The 21,373-nt window shown below is 42.6% G+C and overlaps 1 protein-coding gene across 2 annotated transcripts in view; it reads right to left on the reverse strand.

Moving 5' to 3' along the window:
• The window catches only part of PTPRO (protein tyrosine phosphatase receptor type O), a 152,632-nt gene extending 131,921 nt beyond the window's left edge, over nt 1-20,711 (reverse strand). For both annotated transcript variants that reach the window (XM_061444666.1, XM_061444665.1), the window contains exon 1: nt 20,304-20,711. In XM_061444666.1, coding sequence (XP_061300650.1) covers nt 20,304-20,498 — 195 coding nt within the window. In that variant the 5' untranslated portion in view covers nt 20,499-20,711. The remainder of the gene's footprint in view (nt 1-20,303) is intronic.
• Between the last annotated feature and the right edge of the window lie 662 nt (nt 20,712-21,373).

A 21,373-nucleotide genomic window follows, 5' to 3' on the forward strand; every position in this document is an offset into this window, starting at 1 on the left:
GTGCAAATCCTGTCAGGGTTTGGCAATGCTGTAGGCTGATACAGAACACAGTCCTGTATTTCCTCTTGTATTACAGGGGTCAGGAGTAAAAGCCACCAGAGAAAGACCTGGCACTGAGAAAATACTAACCCTTCTCCCCATTAGCTGAAAGGTGGTTTTTTTCCTGAATAATGAGAGGAAAGTGAATGTACAATGTTTCCAGACATCTATCCTCCCAGCAATTGTGCTATTAAAGTCTGAAGTTGTTGTTGGTTCTCAAAATGTCATGGTTTTTTGAAACTCAAAAAAATCCTCAACAGATCTTGCCATACACTGCCAGAAAAACTGTACCCCTCATTTTCCCACATAATTTACAGAAAGCTTTTAAATGAAATTTCATTTCCATTTCAGTATTCAAGAAATTTCCAGCACTGCATTTTACTTGGTATCAGTTGCCCCGAAATCCCTTTGCCTGTGATGTCATGTGGGCAAGAAAGGCCACAAAAGGACCCCAGGACAGTACTAAGCTACTGCTTTCATCTCACCCCTAGCAGAAACTATCCAAAATTGGGGCACCTGGTCTGAGCAAGCTGGATTAATGTTGTCTGGACAGACATGACCAGGTCTGGAGGGTAAGTTATCACACCATAACACCTGTATGAAACATCTGGGATGTATAATCCATCACCCTCTACTGCGTTTACACTAAAATCTACAGCTCGGTTCCAGGCTGTAGACATCTTCTTAATGGCTAATGTGAGTAAAATCAAATCTCACCACACACACAGGCCTCAGATGCAATTGACAAGTTCAGAAAATAGTTCCTCCCTCTGTGAGGGGAGGACCCGATGACAACATTCCTGTTGCACGTGCAGCTGCGCTCCATTGCCAAGCAATATTAATACGGTTATGCTGCACAGCACAGTTCTGCTGCTTTTCCCTCAGAGAAGTGGACCCACTGAGTTTAACAGAATTATACATGTGGAAGGGAGTTTGGCCCCATGCCCACTAGCTATGGAGCCATGGAAACACCAGTTTCAGTGCAGACAGCACCTCGGCTGCATACTAAGCAGCTAAAGGCCACATCACCACAGCTCTGCTGCTAACAGTAGCTGACCCTATTAGATTAAAGCCAGTTTAGGCACAAGTACCTGAGATGTAATCACGTATCCTGATTGCACTGCAGACCCATCCAGCTAAAGGGCTAGGGAGTAATTGCTACCAGCACAGGGGGCCAGTTCCAGATCTTGCCTCCTTGCTTGAGCATACTCTGTTCTTTACGCCAGCAGTGCACTGGGTCAGGCTAATGTTCCTTGGTTAACTCTCTGTTGGCAGCACTTCTACAGAGCAGAAATTCCCCAAAAGCGCAGTGCGGAAGATGCTCAACTGGAGGAAGTCTGATCTGAGACCACTGATGCCTGTGGGAGCTCCCTCTTGAAATGAACAACTGGAAATTAATCCAGAGGAATTTAAAGCTGAAGTAATGCTTCTTGTGCTGCATATATAAGAGACTGCTTTCTTCTCTTTCAGTTTGTACAATTTGCGTGGATTAAAGACTGCAAAAGCATGATCCTGAGGATGTTAGGCTGGTCACTAATTTAGGGGACTACCCAAGCAAGGAAGGATTATTTTATCCAATTAAGAAAGAGCACAGTGTTTAAGACAGAATTTGCATTAAAGCAGACAACTCTGAATTATAAATACTGTTGAGTCTGAAATTATGATCGTTAAACTCTCCTCACATAACAACATTCTACTGGCACACATTGTAAATCACTTCCTTTTGCTTGCAGTAGATGAAGCCATCACTCAAAACACTCAATTATAAATCTGAATACAATTTAAGAGGTGAACTTTTTCTAGTTCTACTGAGGGCAGAAGGGCAATGCTGATGGTGTAATACCGACGTTAATGCATTACTTATAACTGAAATTTAGTATTCAGTAATTCACTCATTCCTGTGATCAGAACAGGCAGCAGTTTGCTCTCCTGGATCCTATTCCCCTCTCTGTAAGCGCACTAGGTCTGCCACAGGCAGGTTACCCAGTTCACCCAGCATATACTTTTGAAAACACAAGAGCAGCTTGGTCTCAAACTCTCCACAAACACGTTCCTTTCAGGGCCGCTTTTACACATCTATAAAAAGTGTACATTAATTGGAAAATGTTTCTTTTTTTAGCAATTACGAATAAGCTGTCTCAAAAGGACATGTGAATCTATAATAAAAAAGAACCGGAAAATAAAACTCAGTATCTTCATTTATGTGTTAACAACAGGAAGATCGGATTTGTGGTTTACAAACTATAATTAAACACAGGTATGGAATCATTCAAATATTAAATACAGCATCATTAGTTTTCATTTTCCTATGGAGATGAGACAGACATTAACATGTACAGTGCTAAAACTCTCTACCCATCTCAGCATCTTTAGGTGCCAAGATTTAATTATGCTTTGTGCCATGCTAATCTGCAGAGATGCTTCCACTTCAGCAGACTCTCCTACCTGCCTTTGTTGAAGTAAAAACTTAAAAATTACCATTTCCAGTGCAGAGCTGCAGTTTACCAAAATGCAGCCAAGTAGGGTTTTACAATAGTAATTGATTCGTCAAAGTAAACGCTTCCAGTTCCAGTCACTTCATCTACTTAACAATGGCAAGTATTTTGAATGTATTTCAATTCCAGACTTTTTTTCAACTGCAGCTGATGTAAGACTGGTCTAGATGTACTCGGTGATCAATAATTTCTAGAAATGACCAGAAGGTAAAGGAACTCCCATGGGTAAAATTGCTTTCACCTTCATAAAAATTTCAGCCACCCCTTACTGACTGTCCTTATTCCCCATTCACAAAGCCCATCTGCTTTTTGGTTTGGAATTTTTTCTTTCTTTTTTCTCTCCCCCTTCTTTTTTTTTTTTTCTTTTTTTTTTTTTTCTTTTTCTTTTTTTTTAATTATTTTTACTGGTACTTGTAATGACGTGCACGGCATTTTTCTGGGACAGAGCAACCCCCTGGACCACCGGGCATCGATCAACACTGGCTAGCACATGGTCCACTGACAAGGGACTTTGCTCACAATAAAAACACAAACAATGTTTGACCAACCAGACTTCAAATTTAATGAAGATGCCAAGAACAGTTCCTACTCTTCTTGAAGGGAAGCTCAAGAAAAGTTCCTTCCTAGTGAACTGCTTTTTCCAGATGGGTTCCTGCTCAAAGTACCACTAGGGTTTGCTCTTATTTCTAAAATTGATGAGACATGAGATGGTTTGTGCAGACCCAACAGCCTGCTCTCAGCAGAAGAAGGAGGAACTGCTCCTTGTTTTCCTGTCTTCTCACAGCCATCTGCTCCTGCTACTACCATTGCCTGCTGGACTACTCACTGTGAAGGCTGAACTTGCTACCCTCCACAAAACTAGGACAGCTGAAGTAGTAAGCAGGGCTGGTTCCAAAAAACAGGTCTGACAAGTCCCAGAGGTACTGCAAGAGTGGGACTCGATGCTTTGTACAGGGCAGGACTGCTCTGTGCAAAAAGAAGTGAAGCCTCCTGAAATCAGCAAACTACCGGGATGAAGCAACATGAGCCTGGTAAGCCTAAAACTTGACACCACTGTAATAAACATAATGTAATATTGTACTTTGCAAGTTGCTTTCTCGCTCCTCATTTCATAGTCAGGTCTTAGAGTTGGTACTCAAGTTGGCCCTGAGGCATGCAAAAACAGTCTGAAGTCAATACAGTCACTGAAGAGAGGAAATTGTCCAGCCTCAGTTCAGCCAGTTAGTTAAGGATGTCCCTGGGCGTTGGGATGTGGGTCACTGTCAAAGTCACATGTTCCAGGTTAGGCACAGCGTTATGGATGAGGTCTATGCCTGCAAGTAGGCACTGGGGCAAAAAGGTCCTTACCTGTGGCCCAGACCTACCACCTTTATAGAAGGAAATAAGGTCGAAAGAGTAACATTAACTTCAGAGTAAACAAGCTACTGTCTTGCTGGTCCACCTGTTATTATGTTAGTGTGTGGGATTAAGCAGACCAAACTGCTGGACTTGTACAGAAACACACATGCAGACGCTTCTGAAGGCATTTGCAGTGCTTCCTAACACATTGAGAAGCAAAACGGTAACACTTTCCTCTTAACTCTGTAAGTTACCCTGCATGCGCACAGCGGTTTCAGCACTCTGGGAAGGTTGGACCTACTGCTTACACAAGGCTCCACCTCCTATGTGTAGCGTCTAACTCGTTCTGGCTGTAAGACGTTCAGAAACTCAGGAAGATTTGTAAAGTCATGTATATGAGCATGGACAGAATTTCTGGAAGGAAGAAGAGGAACTATCTGCAAAACCACATGATCCTTGGCACGGCCATCTGAGGATTGCCTGTTTGTCCCCACCATGTGTACCTTCTTCAGCTCCACGGCTCAGCCCCTGCCTGCTGCTATGTAACCCAAATGCCATTCAACACTCTCCCAGAGCCACTAGTCCAGCTGCACCACCTGCTTGGGAACCCCACACACCAGCAAAGCTGGTTGTTGTGCCTTTAGCAGGACACTTCTCTTGAAGAGCTCCCACGCCATTCACAGCTGCAGCTCACAGCTGCTGTTCAAATCCTTTGATATAAGAGCCTGAACCTAGCCACAAGCTTTCCACCCATGAATTAGAGACCTGCAGTGAAACTCTTTGAAGACAGAGTTCACAAAACATGCTTTAGTTTATTATTTATTTGCTTTCACAAATCTATAGAGTGACTGGTTTTCTAGCAAAAATTGTAAGAACTTAAAACTTAATATCCAAAAGCAAGGTCATGTGACCAAATAAACTGCAATATTTTGTGTGGAAGCACTACTTTGTTAGTAATTGTGGCTTTAGAACTCAGGGAGGGCCTTGGCATAAATCACATAGCCTTAGCAATAGTCCTGGAAAATCTATTTTATGGGCCATCAACCTCTCCTGGTGTAGAGAAGGACCAATTTATCTACCAGAAAGCTCACAGTACGGAGGGAATATATGTAAGTCAGACACAAATAAATACCCAAACTTGCATTAAATGCTTTCCAAGAAGAGATGAAAGGGGAGAAAAGGGGAAGCAGAGACAGTAAATACCAATTTTAAGCTCTTCACAAAGACTTTGGAGCCCCTATACTTCTAAAGATTACAGTGTAAACAACCACATTTTTCTAAGCAAGAAATAATTTTTAGTTTTGGGAAAAAATAAATTGATCTATTTCTATTTTTCAATAGTGTATCTATATCAAATGCCTGCTATGTGTTGATTCTGTGCTTGTACCCTAGGGCCAGCCAGCAGTGGTATATGGCCAACTGGTGGTGATGTGTTGCCCAAAGAGGTTGTGAGGATCCATGTAAACATATCCGAAAGCTGTGTGCCCACAGTCCTGAGCAAGTGGTTCTAGATGGAGCTGGGGTATTAGACCAGAAGACCTCCAAAGGTCCCTTCCAACCTCACATATAGTGTGATTCTATGAACTATAACCAGGACAAGGTTATGAAACCCTAGCACTGTTATAGCCAGCCAAGCTGAAAGTTATGGGGACCGATGCTGATTTTAGTTAAATTTGGTGCAATTCAATGGAACACCGTTGCTTTAGGTGAAGTTCATTTGAATTCACAGTGTAGGTGACTAAGCACAGTAATTGGCTCTTCCCCCGCCCCCCCCGAAATATAATCTGTATTTGAATAGCAGCTATTTTCACAAAAATAGTCTTTTCATGCAATCATAGTCTTTTTGTGACTATTTAGCATTCCACTGCAAGTTAACTATTGAACTGGGCTAAATGGCTGCAAATGGTGTGTGCAAAGAAGCCTCTTCTTTGACTGCTATAAAACGCAATCCAAAATGTTTACTGGAGAAATACAACTTCACATAGAATTGGAAAGCAAAATGCTTGAGAAATGAGGTTACAGGGTTTACATGAGGAGGGTGAGAGAGGCTGGGTGTGAACCAAAGTGACTTGAGCAGAGGTAAGTGCAGGTGGAGGAGAATGAAGGCTGAGAATAGCGAGAAGAGATGACAAGTGAAACAGCAGGGGAAGAAGTGGGCTGGAAAGAGGCCAAGGAAACAATAGTGAAGGGACAAACTCTAGAAAGGATAAATGCAAGAAATAGGCTAGTATTTTATTCTTGGAAAAATACCTATATCTGACAATTACAAGTACTGGTGAATACCAGGAAATGGTTGTTAAAATTGCTGAATTTTCCTTGACTGGCTGTCGCTTCCTCAATTTTTCTTTAAAGAGGGCTAGAAAGCTTAGGACTGAAATGTTCTTTCTGGAGAATTGAAATATTTGCTGATTTGCTGGGAAGCTTCTTAGGCTCCTCTGTCATGGCAAGAACTATAAAATAAGTTTTGCCAGTCAATCCAAATTACTATTTTACCTTTCAAACCCTTTGAATACCCAACCACTACAATATTTTTAGCCCAGCATTAATAAATAAAACATCCACGTATTCTGCCATTAAAAAAATGAAATCATCTGGTATTTAATTCATGAGGGAAAGGCAAAGGAAAGATTCGTCTTTGCACTTTTCTAGAAATTTCTTTCAACCCTCCAACAAGATGCTGTCTCAGAGACACTCTCCTATCTCCCTCAAGTACTGAACCTAGTTACGCAGACTGAAAACCAGATTAGCCTGTAGTTTATCCATGGATAAGCCCTCCACCAGCATTTTAGGTGCCACTCAGCAATGTGATAATGTGATAATGTGCCATGGTAACATAAGCCCTCAGAAAACATCTGAGCTGAGGTACCACTGCAATCCCTCTGTGGCTTGTACCAGCTGTGTATCACAGAGGGATGCACTAGTGCAATCCAGTTGCACTGTGGAAGAGGACCCAGTGTCTTCTGCTTCCTCCCTTTCAGGATACAAATGACCTCAAAGGGAAAGGACCAGATAAAAACATAGTGTTGCTGCCTTCTACTCAGCTAGGAATGCTTCCTTTCTCTGGAAATGGGAAGATAAAGCACCCTTCTCCAGTGCAGAGTTGCAGGGATGGAGGAGCACCATTAACAAGGCAATGCTAGCAAGGCTGGCTTGGTGAGCTCTGGCATGACTCCCAGGCAGGCAAAGCTGGAATGTAAGAGCCACTGGATCCTCCCCAACACCACAGCAGGTCCCAGCCACCACCCTCCCATGCCCCACCCCAAAGTCATCCTTGCACCTGCAAAGGTACATGCTGACAGCCAGCAAGTGTGGGAAATTCCTGACGTATAATGGGGGGAGCTACAAAGCCAGGTGAGTTATCCTGCCCTCTCTTCTCCTTCTATCTGAACTGTTGCAGTAGGAACAGGATGAGACAGGGGCACCAGCAGGTCGAGTCCTGCAGTAACTGCTTCTATTCTCCCAGTGAGAACCAGGCTGGCTAAAGGGGTGTGGGAACAACTCAGGCTCCACTATGCCACTGCCGTCCTTTGTTTCCACAGTCCCCATGCTACAGACTACCAAAATCTGACTGCTCTTGTGCAAAACAGTGTCCACAGAAACTCCTCCACTGCTGCCACAAATCTGATTTTTTTTTAATTAAAATACATATTTGTTTAATCTCTCACAGTCAGAGCACCAATATTTAAATTTAGAGTTAGTGTTGGTCAGGGAACACAAACATTCAGGGAGTATCTTTATCTTGCCTCTCACCAGAAATGATTTATAGTGTGATCTGACTGGTTAATTTGATATAGCTCCTTTAACCATAACATCTTTCCATTCCTCTAGTAGCAGAGATTTAGCATTTCAGGCTGAGTACATATGTTGGATAAGAACATAATCCTCAGCTCTGGGCATAGGAGTTCATGGTAAGAGGATGGCTCTGCATACAAATTGAAAGCACTGAGATGCATAAAGGAAAAATACACTAAAACCTAATATGCATATTACGAAGGCCTTCTGGCATCAGAATAAATCATCAGTTATTTAATTTGCCATCTTTAGAAACAGAGTGACTACAGAAGAAAAAAAAAAGGAGAGAAAGATAAGAGAAAAAAAAATGGGTATGACCTTTAGTCCAACACTCCAAGTAAAGACTTTTGATAAATACTTGCAGAGAAGGAATATGCCAGTACGCAAAGAGGAAAAAAGATAGATGAGACTAGATCATTTGCGTGGAGAAAAATCCCAGAGCTCCCATTCTATAGCCATTTCTGACAGCATAGAGATGGATTTATCACGGGGCAGAAGAGGACACTCCCCTCCCGCTTTATTAGCCTTCTTAATGTAGCACACGCATTCCTGGGTGCAGGATGCAGACATCTCTGCAGTCCATCTGCTTCCCCTCATTCAGGTTGAGGATCATCTCCTAATGCAAAAAGACTTTTCATTATAATTGAAAATTCACAGTGGGCATCCAGCAATTACCAGCCATCCATCACGCAGTACTGTAGGAACAGGGTAGCGTTTCTGGACAAAAACGTAAAGGACCAATCCCAGGCATCAGCTGACACCACTAGACTTCATTCTTTAAACTTGTTAAGGACAAAAAGAAATGACACAGTATGGAAAACCAGAGTGTATATGAAACTCCTGTATCCATTTGACATGCAACTCTCAGACAATCCCTGTGTTAATAATCTATAAACCTTCCAAATTATTTAATATCAGATGAAATCATGCATTTAAATTGCATTGCAGGCAAAGGGCCCTGTGGCAGAGCTGTTTCAGTCTGGAGCCCTTTCCCACATGCCCTGAAGCTCTGCTGGGTGCAGCAGCGTGGGAAGTGGACCTCAAGGTGTCCTCCTTCACAGCACCCTCCTTGCACAGTGAAGGCCATGGAGTTTGGCGTAGCTAAATCTAGCTTTGAAGAGTTAGGATTAGAGAGCCAAACTTTCTGAACACACAGTCTGAGCACAGCTGATCCGCCCTAGGCTGTGTATGACATCGCAATCCCTTCTATCCATTTCTTTTATACTAAATATAAAGTGCAGAGGTTTTTCCTTTATTCTATAAACTCGTCTGGCTCTGTGTAAGCTCTGTTCTCAAGGATATCTTCACACCCTCTGCTGACACCTTTCGCTTCACAAGTGGTAAGCACGTTCCACAGAATAGTCTCTCTTTCTTCCCAAAATAAATTAAATCTGGCATTGTAGTGTCTTCAGGGGAAAAGCATCATTTTGCTTTTCTAACAGATGACATTATGAGATTTTTTTTCTTTCTTTTGGAACTGTAAGATATGTTTTTGTGTTATTCACTGGAAGATTTGACTTTTCAAAGCTGTAAGCAGAAGGCTTTTGTATGGTGATATTGTTTGGAAATCGGGATTCAATGGAATAGAACTGGAAGAAGTAGGGGCCATAGAACAACAGCCATGTTGGAGACTTTTAAAACTTGACTGGCAGGTTTTTGTTTGGGTTTTAGTTTTTTGGTGGTGTTTTTATTTTTAGTTGGAGGGTATTTTTTTTACTATTCTATATCCTGTAGTTAAAAAAAAAAAAGAAAGAAACCTGTATCCTAGCACAGACAAGTAAACATATGAGCTAATATAATTTCAAGGCAAAACCTGTGAAAAAAAAAAATGAATCACCAAATCCGGACTCCCTTTCAACATTATAAATTGTTAGTAATAAAATGCTAGCATGATGTGGAGTCAGGCAGCAGAAACTGTAATCACAGTCCAAAGTAACTGTTCCTTTGGAGCTCATTAAAAGTATCGAGTCACTGTAATCTATTGATTTGAGGAGCAGTGGTTATCAATGAAAAAAGCACAAGGGAAATTTCCAGAAAGGATTCCACATATTCCCTTGACACAAGTATTTTACACCTTGATTCTTACAATTTTCTCTAACTCAATGCAGTGATGACCAATTCCTCTGCTCCAGCACAAAGCCATAGGACAGAGGCAAGCCTGTTCCCAACAGCCTTTCATTCACATTACTCACAAGTACCCCCACGGTGAAGCTTTAATGGTTTCCTGCATGACTAAGACCTAAGCTTGTCAAATATATGAAGACATGGTTCTCCTCACAGAAGAAAAAAAAAATCTCAATCAAAAAGCCTTCGTGAGAAACGTGAAGCTGTGAAACGAATGTGTCGTGATGGCAGATACCTGCCTGACTCTGCAGAAAGTTTAAGTGATAATTAAGGCACGTTCTAACAACAGCAGCTCTAAGAATTTTATCCTTCATGTTATATTTAAGGCTCAAGTTCCAAGGCGCTGATGAATGCAAGAAAAAGCAGCTGACTTCAGCATAAAGCCTGTGACTGTAACCCAGAGTTTCAAATTCTACAAAGAAAGATGGCCTAAGATTATTTTAAATGAATTTAAGGGAAAAAAATAAGGTCAAGTTAATAAGATGGTTTCATACTTTTGAGTCCTAATTCATGATTTTGAAAAAGGTTTAACTGACTGTCATTTGTTTCCTGCTGTGCCCTAAGAGGTTGTCCAGAGAGGTGGTAGAATCTCCATATTCTCAGATACTCAAAACTCATCCAAACATGACCCTTAGCCCCCAACTTACCTGACCCTGCTTTGAGCTGAGGCTCAGATCTGATGGTCTCTAGATGTTCCTTCCAGCCTAAATTGCTGTTTGATTCTGAACAGTTAATACATTTCCCTATACCCTCAGAGATGTCCAGTCCCCGCTCTATACTACAGCATTTGCCATTTTATTGACAACCAGGGGACAATTCTGAATCATTTGCTTTCTCAGCTGGCCCGTTGGAGTCTCTTGCTCCCCCCTTTCCCCACATGCTGCAGTTGGTCAGCGTGAATTGTACACCCCCAGCACACCCCCAGCTATGCAGTGGAGCGAGGATTATCAGCATTAGTCAGCATAAATCTAGCTAGAAGGATAAATGAGAACATGCCTATGACATTCCAAAAGAAGTCAGCAAAACCTAGAGCTGTCCAGTGATAGCCAACCAGACCACATCCAGCTTACAGCACTACTGTGGCTTTTGTCTCAACATCTTTTAAGACAATCATGCCTTGCTTCTGACCCACAGTCTTAGCACTGCATCTGCAAGCAGTCCAACACAGCAGCCCTTGGCTTTCCTCACTCTAGACAAGATAGCTTGCTGCAAGCCCAGTTCCTTTGCGCTGTTGAACCTCAATGCAATAATTTATTACATTGGGAAATAAACATGAGAAAATCTGACCCTTTCTTTCTAGAGCACCATGAGACCCATACACCATACAGGACACCAAACAAACACAGAGATGGTAAATTATCATCTTAGAAAACCAAATCACATTAGCCTAAACATTTCAATGGCAAGATTGATTCTTTCCATTAAAACCAATGCTATATCCACTAGGTATCCACTAGCTCTCATATGCTTTAATCATATAACCAGCACTCATAAAGGCAACAAATCCCTACCTCCAGAAAAAATAATAATAAAAAAATCTTTCAGCTAAAAATAAAAGCACCCTGATCATTTAAAGCTGCTGCAAAGCACTACAGTCAAAGGGCCAAAACTTTCTTTTTTTAGCTTGCTGCAATTGTTAGCTTCTTTTAACTATTCACCCCTCTAATTATCAAGTTTTAAACCAAACAGAAACATGTCCATGCAGAAACAGAGAGAACTCAATTAATCTTCACAACTGTTCTGTGCGCACATGTAAGAAAATACCCAGTTTCTGCTGAATTCCTTTCATGAAGAAGAGAATTTCACTCCACATGCGTTCCCTCCAAGCAAGAGCAGCTCTGCTACTCAATACATAACTTGGGCTCTTTGACAGCATTTAATTTGGCTGTGCATTTGCCCTTTGGATAAAAATTATTTTCCAGACACCTATCTTAAATTACTTCTCAAATTCTGGTTCCTTCTGCATTTCAGATAAGCATGTGAATATATTTTGAACTGCTATTTCCATTTGTGTGATCACAGATATGGAAGTCTACTGTTCGGTAATTAACTGGAAGAGTGCAAGTGAAAGAGTCTAGGTAATAATGCCTGTCTTCAGATTTGCACCCGAGCAGAGCAGGATGAGAGTTTACGATCTGAAATTCAAAGGCCTCTGATTGTCACTGGGTTTTAATTTTGCTTTTAAATCAGCTAGCCTGTTAAAGAAGCAGGGATCAGCTATATTGTTCAGATCCATACACAAGTATCAGGTATTGGTGTAGAATTTGGTTTCCATCCAATGTACCTGTGTTTATACTGCAATGCCAGCAAAAGCAGGTATATGTTGAAACATATTTAAATCTGAACTCTTATTTGAACAGTCCCTGAAATGTGCAAAGGAAGAGAAAGAGGAGGCTTATGGCTCTGCCAGGAGAAAACCACCCTATGTTTGCCTAGTGCTAGTTACAAAACTTAAGTTTCCTGCAAAGAAGCTCCTCTTGTAAGAGCAGAAGCATTCAAGTGTGCTCTTATTACACTGGCGCCAGCAGGGGATTACAACAAACCAATTCTTGCAGTACAGCTACTTCCTAAGCAAAAAGGTTGCTCAAGATTTATCTTTTGGGGAGTATCTTTAAGTTATCAGACTCTCAGATTCCAAAAAATCAAAACGATCCAGCGGCCTCCAGTCTGCGCTACCAACACTGCGGTGAGCCCAAGGTCACCTGCATGTTACAGTTAACTCTGTGCTGCATGTCAAACTTCACGGCATCACCCAGCTGAGATCACAGGTCTTCCCGCTACAGCTTGATCCAAAGCTCATTTAAAGCAACATAAAGACATCCATTGACTTCGTTTGGATTTTGGACCTGTTCCCAGAAGCACAGAAGACTCTCTGATAGCTCCCAGCATCCTAAAAATGAGAGGCAACCCATCAGTTCTAGTTCCAACTAACAGAGGTCAATGTTGCACATAAACAACAGGTGAGATGGCAGAATTATTATCCGTATTCTTGAAGTGCCTCCGTTTCTGTTAAATGCTGGTGGCAATCATATGGTGTCACTATTCTGCAGTTTTCATGATTTCCCACAACGCTTCTGAGGAAATTTGAAGGTGCTTCAGAGCCTATGGAGTCTTCAGTTGGTTTTCAAAAAAGTCTTAAAAATAAAAAAGCATTTTTGGTTTAGCACATTTTGTAACCCAAAGCAGAAGTAATTTTATACCAGAGATCGTTTTGAAATATGCTTAAGTATTCACTATGTATTCATTTGTCTTACAGAAAATGTCACAATTTTTCTTGTTGTATTTAATAACAGCCAGTTAATTATGTAAAATCCCTCCCCATCTGCTTATTCCTTCACACAGCGAAATCAGAAGTCATTACCCAGAGAAGGAGAGGCATTGATTTAATGGACTTCCTTGAAAAGGGATTACTGTATAGGATTCTCCAGTATTGATTTTGTGACATCATAATATTTTCCTTAGAAGCAGACACTGATGACTCAAGATAATTTCAGTACAAGATTAGGCAGGGGCAGCCAAGGTAGGGAAAGAAAAATTAATAAAAACCCCAAACCTCCCAATTTACAGTGAGCTGACTGCAATAAAATATTAGCCATGTTCTCTGTTTTGAATAAAAGTTCTCTTCAAAAAAGCCCAAAAATATCCAAGTGATGTTTCCTGCTTTCATCTCTTGCCCTGCTTACAATTACTTTCATGAAGCTATTGTGAGCTAGAGCATTTTCTGTAGGTTAATAGGCTCTCTTTGAAGGGATTAAAGTCACATCGATTATTAATTATTTTTTGATGTTTTAAACTGATGTAAATGTCCAGAAGCTCTGGTGAGCAACATCCTGTAGAAATCAATACCGAATTAAAACTAAAGCAGCAAACCACAATAACAACAAAAAAACCCTCTGCTTAGCTCCTGGGGGAAGCAATTGTGACTTGTTTCTGTTTGGAAGGCATACCTCCCCTTAGAGAACACCAGCAACTGGCATACATGATAATCATTTCTCAGTTATCTAGAGCATACTTATTTTGATGTGTCTATCTTTCAGACTTCAGGCAGAGTCTGCAGATATTTTGCATACAGAACAAAGCTAGGCACAGCAGTGCTAAGCAAATAATAAATAAATTAATTTCATTGCTGTTGGAAAATGTTAGAGCTGCCTTGCAGTACTTTGGGAAAAGACTAATTAGCATTCTTTCTGTGGATTTCCCCCACCACCACCAATAATCTCTACTGTTCTCCACATTTTAATAGCGTTTTTTCCCTTGTTTTTTTGTTTTTTTTTATTTTGTTCTTTTTTTACTCCATTTTAAGATTTCTGTGCTGTTTTTAAGTGGAATAAGAACTAGACCCTTCTCATTTGATAGGTCAACAAGGAGCAAAGGTTTTCCATGTTAAAATTACTTCTACATTAAAATGACTTCCATATGAACAAAGAGGAAATGATCCCAAATAGCTGTGGTGCAGATAAGAGACATATGCCAAACAGCCGGTTACACAAAGGTAACAAGGCGATTGGGACAGTCTGGGATCTGCTCTGGTGACTTCCCTCAGTCTTGGAGAACAGCCCCTTCTTGGCTGATTCTAGGCATCTGTCAAGTAAATAACTGAAAGCTCTTAATATAGGAGTTGCTGATGGACAACATTGTGACTGGGACCGACCTCCCTTATCCCAAACACCTGGCTTTGCATTATATAGTCAGAAGTCAACATAACTGAATTGGGAACCTACTGTAACACATAAAGAAGCTACAGTTGTTTAAACACTTCTGACATGACTAGGCGATCTATGTCTCAACCACCTAAAGAGCACTGAGGTCAAATCATTTTAAAATCACAACTGTTAGATTGACAAGCAACATTATCTGTTTCTCCCAAAGTACTTAAAAAGGCATTTAGGATTTCCATCCCCCAAGAGGTTCATATCTACCAAACAGCTATCTCATGTTAAATCTCTGGCTGACATAGAATAGCACAGAGTTGTTGTTGACTTCTGTTACTTCCATTCAGCTCCTCTGAAGTGTTCAACCCTCATGCTTAGATGTCTCACTCAATTTTTCCATCCTCAGTATTATGTTTTCTACTCAGTCACAGTGCCTATCCCACATATTGTCTTCTTGCCCAAGCTGCCACCTCAAGACCAGCATTTTAAAAGCAGAGTCTATTAATTCCCTCAAAAACATATCTCCTTTCTCTTAAAAACATATCACCTGCTCTCTTCCCTGTTACTATCAGTTGTGTCACCAACTTTCCCATCACTGATTCTTACTGTAAAACATTTCTTCTCTAAATACACACATATAACAGAAAAGAAAATGCAAAGATAACCATAGTAATTTGAGTACAGCACATACTACTTTTGCTCTGGTACAATGTGCTATCTTTATGGTAAGCCAGACATGATGCATACCATTTTATTTCTGGAACTCCTTCATTTAAAAGCCACTGTAATTTCCCAGCATGAGAATGAAGGTGTTCCAGAAATGAAATGCATCATGTTTGGCTTACCATAAAGAAAGAAGACTTCTTCCTTAGGAGCTGGTCCCTTCACTGGCTCTATTCATCCAAGATTACACAGCACTATTAAAAGCAAGGTAGCCTTTCTTAGTTTTCTTAGTACTCATAGGTACTAAACTCTGTGTAAAGACTTGATAAATGTTAAAAATGTTTTAAATTTAAAAGTTTCTTTTTTTTCTTTATATTGCAACCAACTACATAATTTCAAAGAACACCTAAACCCAAACTTAATTATGAGACTTTTAAGTTGTTTAGCAAAAAGACCTGTTTTCAAAGCTTTATTTTTTGACATTCATTGTCCTGACCCAGAGTTCTCGCCAGAGCTGAGACTGTCTGGTAAAATAAGTCTCAAGATGAGTTTAGACAAGCCTTTGTTCAGCTTAACATCCATTCTGAAGCTCTATAAGGTCATTTTATGATCTGCCTGGATTGCTCTGTGTGTTGACATCAAAAATGCAGATATTAGTGGGCTTCTGAAGTTCAGTCAGCACACTATCTGTGAGACCTTTAATGAATCACCAGGGGTTCACCACAGGTAAATCTTTATTTGGCATAGTCCCTGTCTTAACCGGAATGAGGGATCACCCTTGAGTGCAGCTTCTGACTGAGGTGATACAACCTAGAAATTGCCTTAATGACCTCATGCAGTTTGAATTTGGGGCTCATAACTCCTGCAGGGATGAAAGATCTTTTCTCAATGGTCCACTACCATTTCACCACAATGAAATCAGAAATTTGCCAGAGTAATAGCAGACTTGTATTCCACTGGTAGAGAGTTTTGCAAGCACCTACTACAGTTTCACAAACATGAGCTGGCATGCAAGCATCCTCTTCATTAGCTTTGCCCTCTAGAATCACCCTGGTCTAGAAAAAATCAATGAAAATAATGAAATAAGAGAGAATATGACTTCTAGAAGTTTGGGGCTAAGGATGACCATTTCTTTTAAGAAGAAAAGCATATGCTTTTGCAGGGAGGATGTTTTTCTCCTCCATATGGCCTGATTAGTCTTTGAGTAGTAGTACACAGAAAAGTTCAGACTGTTTTACCTCAGTAGCTCCTCTAAGTCTGTCCCATCATGAGGAAACCTTACATTAGTTTTGCCAACAAAAATGAATTGGTAAGATTGGGGGTTTATTTTGGTGCTGGTAGGATATGGTTATGAGGAAAAAAAAGCCAAACCCAAACTTGTTTTCTCAATAAAAGTTTCAGCCAGCATCTCTAAGAGAGAGAAGAGATTGCTAAAAGGACTCAGTACCGTCACCACTGCCAAAATTCACATTGTGTGTTTGTTTGTTTTTTTTTATTTCCAGACAGGAGGAAACTGTGACGAAACACTGGGGCTCCCAGCTATGAAGTCACCCTTTCTCTTAAAAATGCTTCTCCCACAAAAAGAGGCAATGTCCTGATGGTATGGATTTTGCTTCAGATGATGAAGTGCAGATTCTCTTGAAAATGCCAACAACAGAAACACATTTCCTTTTGTTGGGTAAGGTTGTGCTGAGTAAAGTATTACAGAATCTAAATCTCTTGGAATGCCGTGGTCCATCTAAACCTGAATTTAGACTTCACTATGACACCAGACTCCATAAACTGATGTACTAGTGGACAGAAGTCTACCTGCTAGACATAAAAAGTTGTCCTTGCTAAGAGAAAGAAAGACGGTGTTGCCACTTTACATGCAGAGCCTGATGAACATGTGTAAGACTGATATACACAGACCTCAGTCTTCTGGAGAGACAATTTTCACCAAAGAGTGTCATCCCTCATATTTAGTTCTACTCGGAACTACTTTGACAAGCTTTCTCTTTGTTTTCCCACTGACAGCATTGGTCAGACACTCTTGGGGGTGTAATAGATTGTAAATTGTGCTCCATCATCAGGTTTGGCATATTTAAGATGCTTTATGTCCTCTGCTTAAGCTCTACCTTGTTCCACAAAAATAAAACAGCAAGGAAACATAAAATCACACAGGGGTAAGTGACTAACAGCATGGGGCATCTGACATAGTGGCCACATAATCCAGGGCAGAACTTCAACTGGTCAAAGCTCAGTGCAGACAAGACTAAGGGAAGGTTACTGGATTGAATCTAGAAAAGATGGGAAAGATAACATCAGTCACTGGGATCAGCAAACATGTCTACTTTTTATTGTTCTTTACTTGGCTGATGTGCAGCTTTTCCCTTCAACTGTGATCAGCCATGCCTTTACCACACCAAAATGAGACAATTACAAAGCAAGCAGCTAAAGACTATGCCTTCCAGCCCTTCAGACTGGAACACCGGACAACGCAGACCCCTTGCAAAATGGCTATATATTAACTAAGAGATTCCCACAGCAGAATGGCTGGAGGCTTTTCTCTGAAGCAGGACTCAGCCCTGTTCCTCTGCCAAGTACTGTAAATCCATAGCAATATCTGAGCTCGCACACAATGCCTTTCTTCTGCTAGTTTCTAAACTAGCCATCACATGAGAAAACCACCGAAAAAGAAAAAGAGAATTATGAAGGTTCAAGATTTCATTGCTGTGTTTCCAAAAAGAAAGATTATGGTATTACCCTAGAGTACAGAAAGCTTTCACACTGCATTGTGAAAGAAGGAACTAAATATTACTAGCCCATGGGCAACAATATCAGGCACAAAACATGCAGTGTGTAATATCCCTGTTTGATCTCCTTTTGTCACTGGCTGTACCAGCAACCTCAGACAGCACCAGGAGTTAGAATAAGTTTGCACTATTACTTTGCACCCTGAAATAACAACAGAAATGGAAGAGAAAATGTGCTTTGAGCAGTTTTATTACCGTGCAAAGTCTGCTGATGATTTTACAAATTGCCAGATGGGTATATCAAGGCCACATCAAGTCAGTACAGCTTAGCAAGTGACATTTGGGCTGCTAAGGCTGAAACAGCAAGTACACAGACATCAGTTTTGTCTGTCTTCAGATTCATCAGTTCAATGACACTTCTTTCTCAATGAGTTTAACTTCCAGGTGAAACATCAATTTAATAACCTGAGGCTGGATAATTTTAGTAGTATTTCAACAGGTTGGCAGAACTAAACAGCACAAAACTAGGGAAATGCCTTGTTTTAAAATTAGCTGCTTGCAATTATTTGTCACTGCAAAAACATATGTAGACATTAAAGAAAACAAAGTGAATTTCAAGCTCAGGAAAATAGTCTTAGTCCAGTGATTTGAAACTAGCACTGCTCTTGCTTCTACAACTTCTCCCCTGTAATCATGCTTACTTTGAGCATCCACCAAAGTCTCAGTTCTTCACTTACTGTAGTGTCTAACATACAAGATAACTAATGACAGTAGACTTGCTATCCAATCAAAGCCATGATCCATTACATGAATCTGTGACATAGCGTCACTGATGCAGCTCTATCTTGAGTTACAGCTTTACCTTCCCTCACACTACAAAATTCTGATAATTCTCATCAGCTTTTTTTTGTCATTCCAGTCCTGGTTGGTCTGAGTTTTATTTGGTCCAGAAGCAATGGTTTCTTTCCAACAGAATGAAAACCCGAGGCCTTTGCTACCTTCAAACATTACCAAATTTCTTGATATTCATTCTTGAGATCCATTACTTATAAGTATAGTATCTTACAAATTTAAACTACCTATCATGAATTGTGATTGTGGGATAAAACAACTACTTAAAACTGTGAACTTCTATATTCAGGAACAAACTAGAACCTTTACCTTTCTGCTGGGCCATAATGTTCACAGTCTTACTTTAAAATAAAAATAAAATAATAAAAAAACCCGAAATCACCAAAATCCAAGGAACAAAACTTTGTCTGTATATTAACATCTTATCTTGCATAAATGTATGTTTCAGCACTTATGAAAATGAGACAGCTGACAGTTGACTACTATATGTGAACAGATGCTGTGAAAGCTTCCCTTTAAATAGTTCCGTCAATGCAATGTCAATTTTAGAAGTGACACCGCTGCTGTTCTAGGACATGATCCTGCAAACTCTTATTCACACAGGGACTTCTGCTGATTTCCACAGAACATTTACATTTATAGGACTCTGAGAGGTCAGGTCCTTAGCTGTGGAGTTCTGCTTAACAGTGACTGACAAATATACAACAAAGTTTTTAGTAGCACTGAACACTGTACGTTAGGGCAGTGACATTTATAGTCAGCGGTGTTCACCTAGATGCCACATACATTTTCTTTTCTAAGTTACAGGCAGAATATTAAATATGCCTGAAAAAAACATTAAAGGAGCAGCAGTGTAAAGACAGAGAATGTCATGTGAAACCAAGCTTGCAGTATTAAGCAGAACTTTGAAAAATTAATCTACCAAGAAGATAGGCTGAGCCTGAACACTGCACGGGGCTGATCAGAAAGCAGCGTTAAAACCACCGCGATACACCACCCGCCCCTTTGTTGGATGCGTTTTCACAAGGGTTCTCTTGCGGGGTAGGGGTGAATGAACGGTAAGAGACATTTAACAGGGAACACGTCGCGGCGGGACGCGTCTCTCCGGAGCCGGGCGGTGCTGAAGGACAGCGCGGACCCCGGCACGGCCCGGCCCTGCGGGCAACACCTCTAAGAACACCGCATGTCCCCTCTCTCGGCACTCCCAGTTGAGGGCCGGGTAACTTCGGAGGAGGTAGAGGATGGGAAGAAGCGCGGCCGCAGCTCCTCCGGGCTGCCGGCACTTTCGGTGGGGCTTTGGGAGAGGGAACGTATCCCGCCGCGGGCTGCCCGCCCGTCGGATGGCGGACCGAGGGGTCGCACCGCCGCCTCTCTCCCCAGTCCCCCCACATCCACAGGCAGACCCTGCGTGGTTCCCCGCGGGAGCACAAAGCAGAGCCAGCAGGGGCTGAGCCCCAGCCTCCGCCGCCCCGCGGGAGAGGCGGAGCGGGCGAGGCCACCCGCCGTCCCCGGGTTCCTCGGTCCCGCCTGGAAAGCACACAAAGGCGGCGCGGAGGGGGCTCGGCGCCCTCGGAAAAGGGGGACTCGCACCCCTCCCCTTCCCCGGCACTTACCTTCAGCAACACAAAGAGCCAGAGGAGACAAGAGCGGGCCCCCGGGGCCCCTCTCCGGCGGCTGCCGGGCATTGGGGGGGACGGCGGCCGCGGCCCAAGGGGGCTGCTGGGCAGGGGGGGCTGGTGCTCCTCTGCCCCTCGCCTCCCTCCACTCCGCTCCAAGCCGTGCCCGGCAATGGCGAATTGCGGCAGCATCAGGCTGCCGGCGGCGGCGGCACCGACCTCCCCGCCGAGCGGCGCATCCTGCCGCCCCCCGCCCCTTTTATTTGGGGTTTGCAGCGGGAGGGAGGAGGAGGAGGAGGAAAAGAAGGAGGAGGAGGAAGCGAAGGCGGCAGCGGAGGGTGTCTCCCCTGCCAGGAGTTTGGGTGATGCACGGGAAGGGGTGGGGAGAGCCGCTCACCGGCTCCGGCAGCGCCGGCTTCTCGGCGGGAGCGCCGCAGCCCCCGGCGGCAGGCGAGAGGGGCCGGGAGACGTCGGCCACAGCCCTCGCTTCCTCCGCACTGCCCTACCCTGCCCTCAGCATCCCCTGTCCGCGGGCGGGGAGAGCAAGGCGGCGGCCAGAAGCGCAGCCCCATCGCCGCTCCCCGACACGCACAGCGATCCCTCCCCAGTGTCATTTTTCCTGCCTTCTCCCCGCCGCCGCGATCAGGGGACAGAAATGCCGCGATCACGCATGGGGACAGAGAAAGGACGGGGCCAGCCTCTGCCCCGCATGGGGCTTCAGGCTTCTGAGGGAGGCGGCTGCTCAGCAGCTCCAGGAGCAGCAGCTGGCACACAGGCGCCAGCAGCAGACACAGGGGGTGGAAACAAGGCAGACTTCCTTACAGCTGTTCTCAGGAGGGAGAATAAATGTATGGACAACTCTTGAGTAGTTCTAAGTACAGGTCTAAGCCTGCCTGCAAAGGATGGAGAAGAACCCCTCCTGGCCCATCAGATACTGAGGCCCAGTGACTACAGAGGTACATGGAGAAACCTACAATCATCTCCCCTGCTGTGTCTTCCCTCCCACATCCCACTCTGCAATCATTCGAGTTGATCAGGGCCATCTCCAAACTTAAGGATAGGCAAGA

Source organism: Pezoporus flaviventris, unplaced genomic scaffold (genome assembly GCF_033815535.1).
Source record: "Pezoporus flaviventris isolate CSIRO_AGI_PZ_B2104156 unplaced genomic scaffold, CSIRO_AGI_Pfla_v1 ptg000002l, whole genome shotgun sequence".
NCBI lineage: Eukaryota > Metazoa > Chordata > Aves > Psittaciformes > Psittacidae > Pezoporus > Pezoporus flaviventris.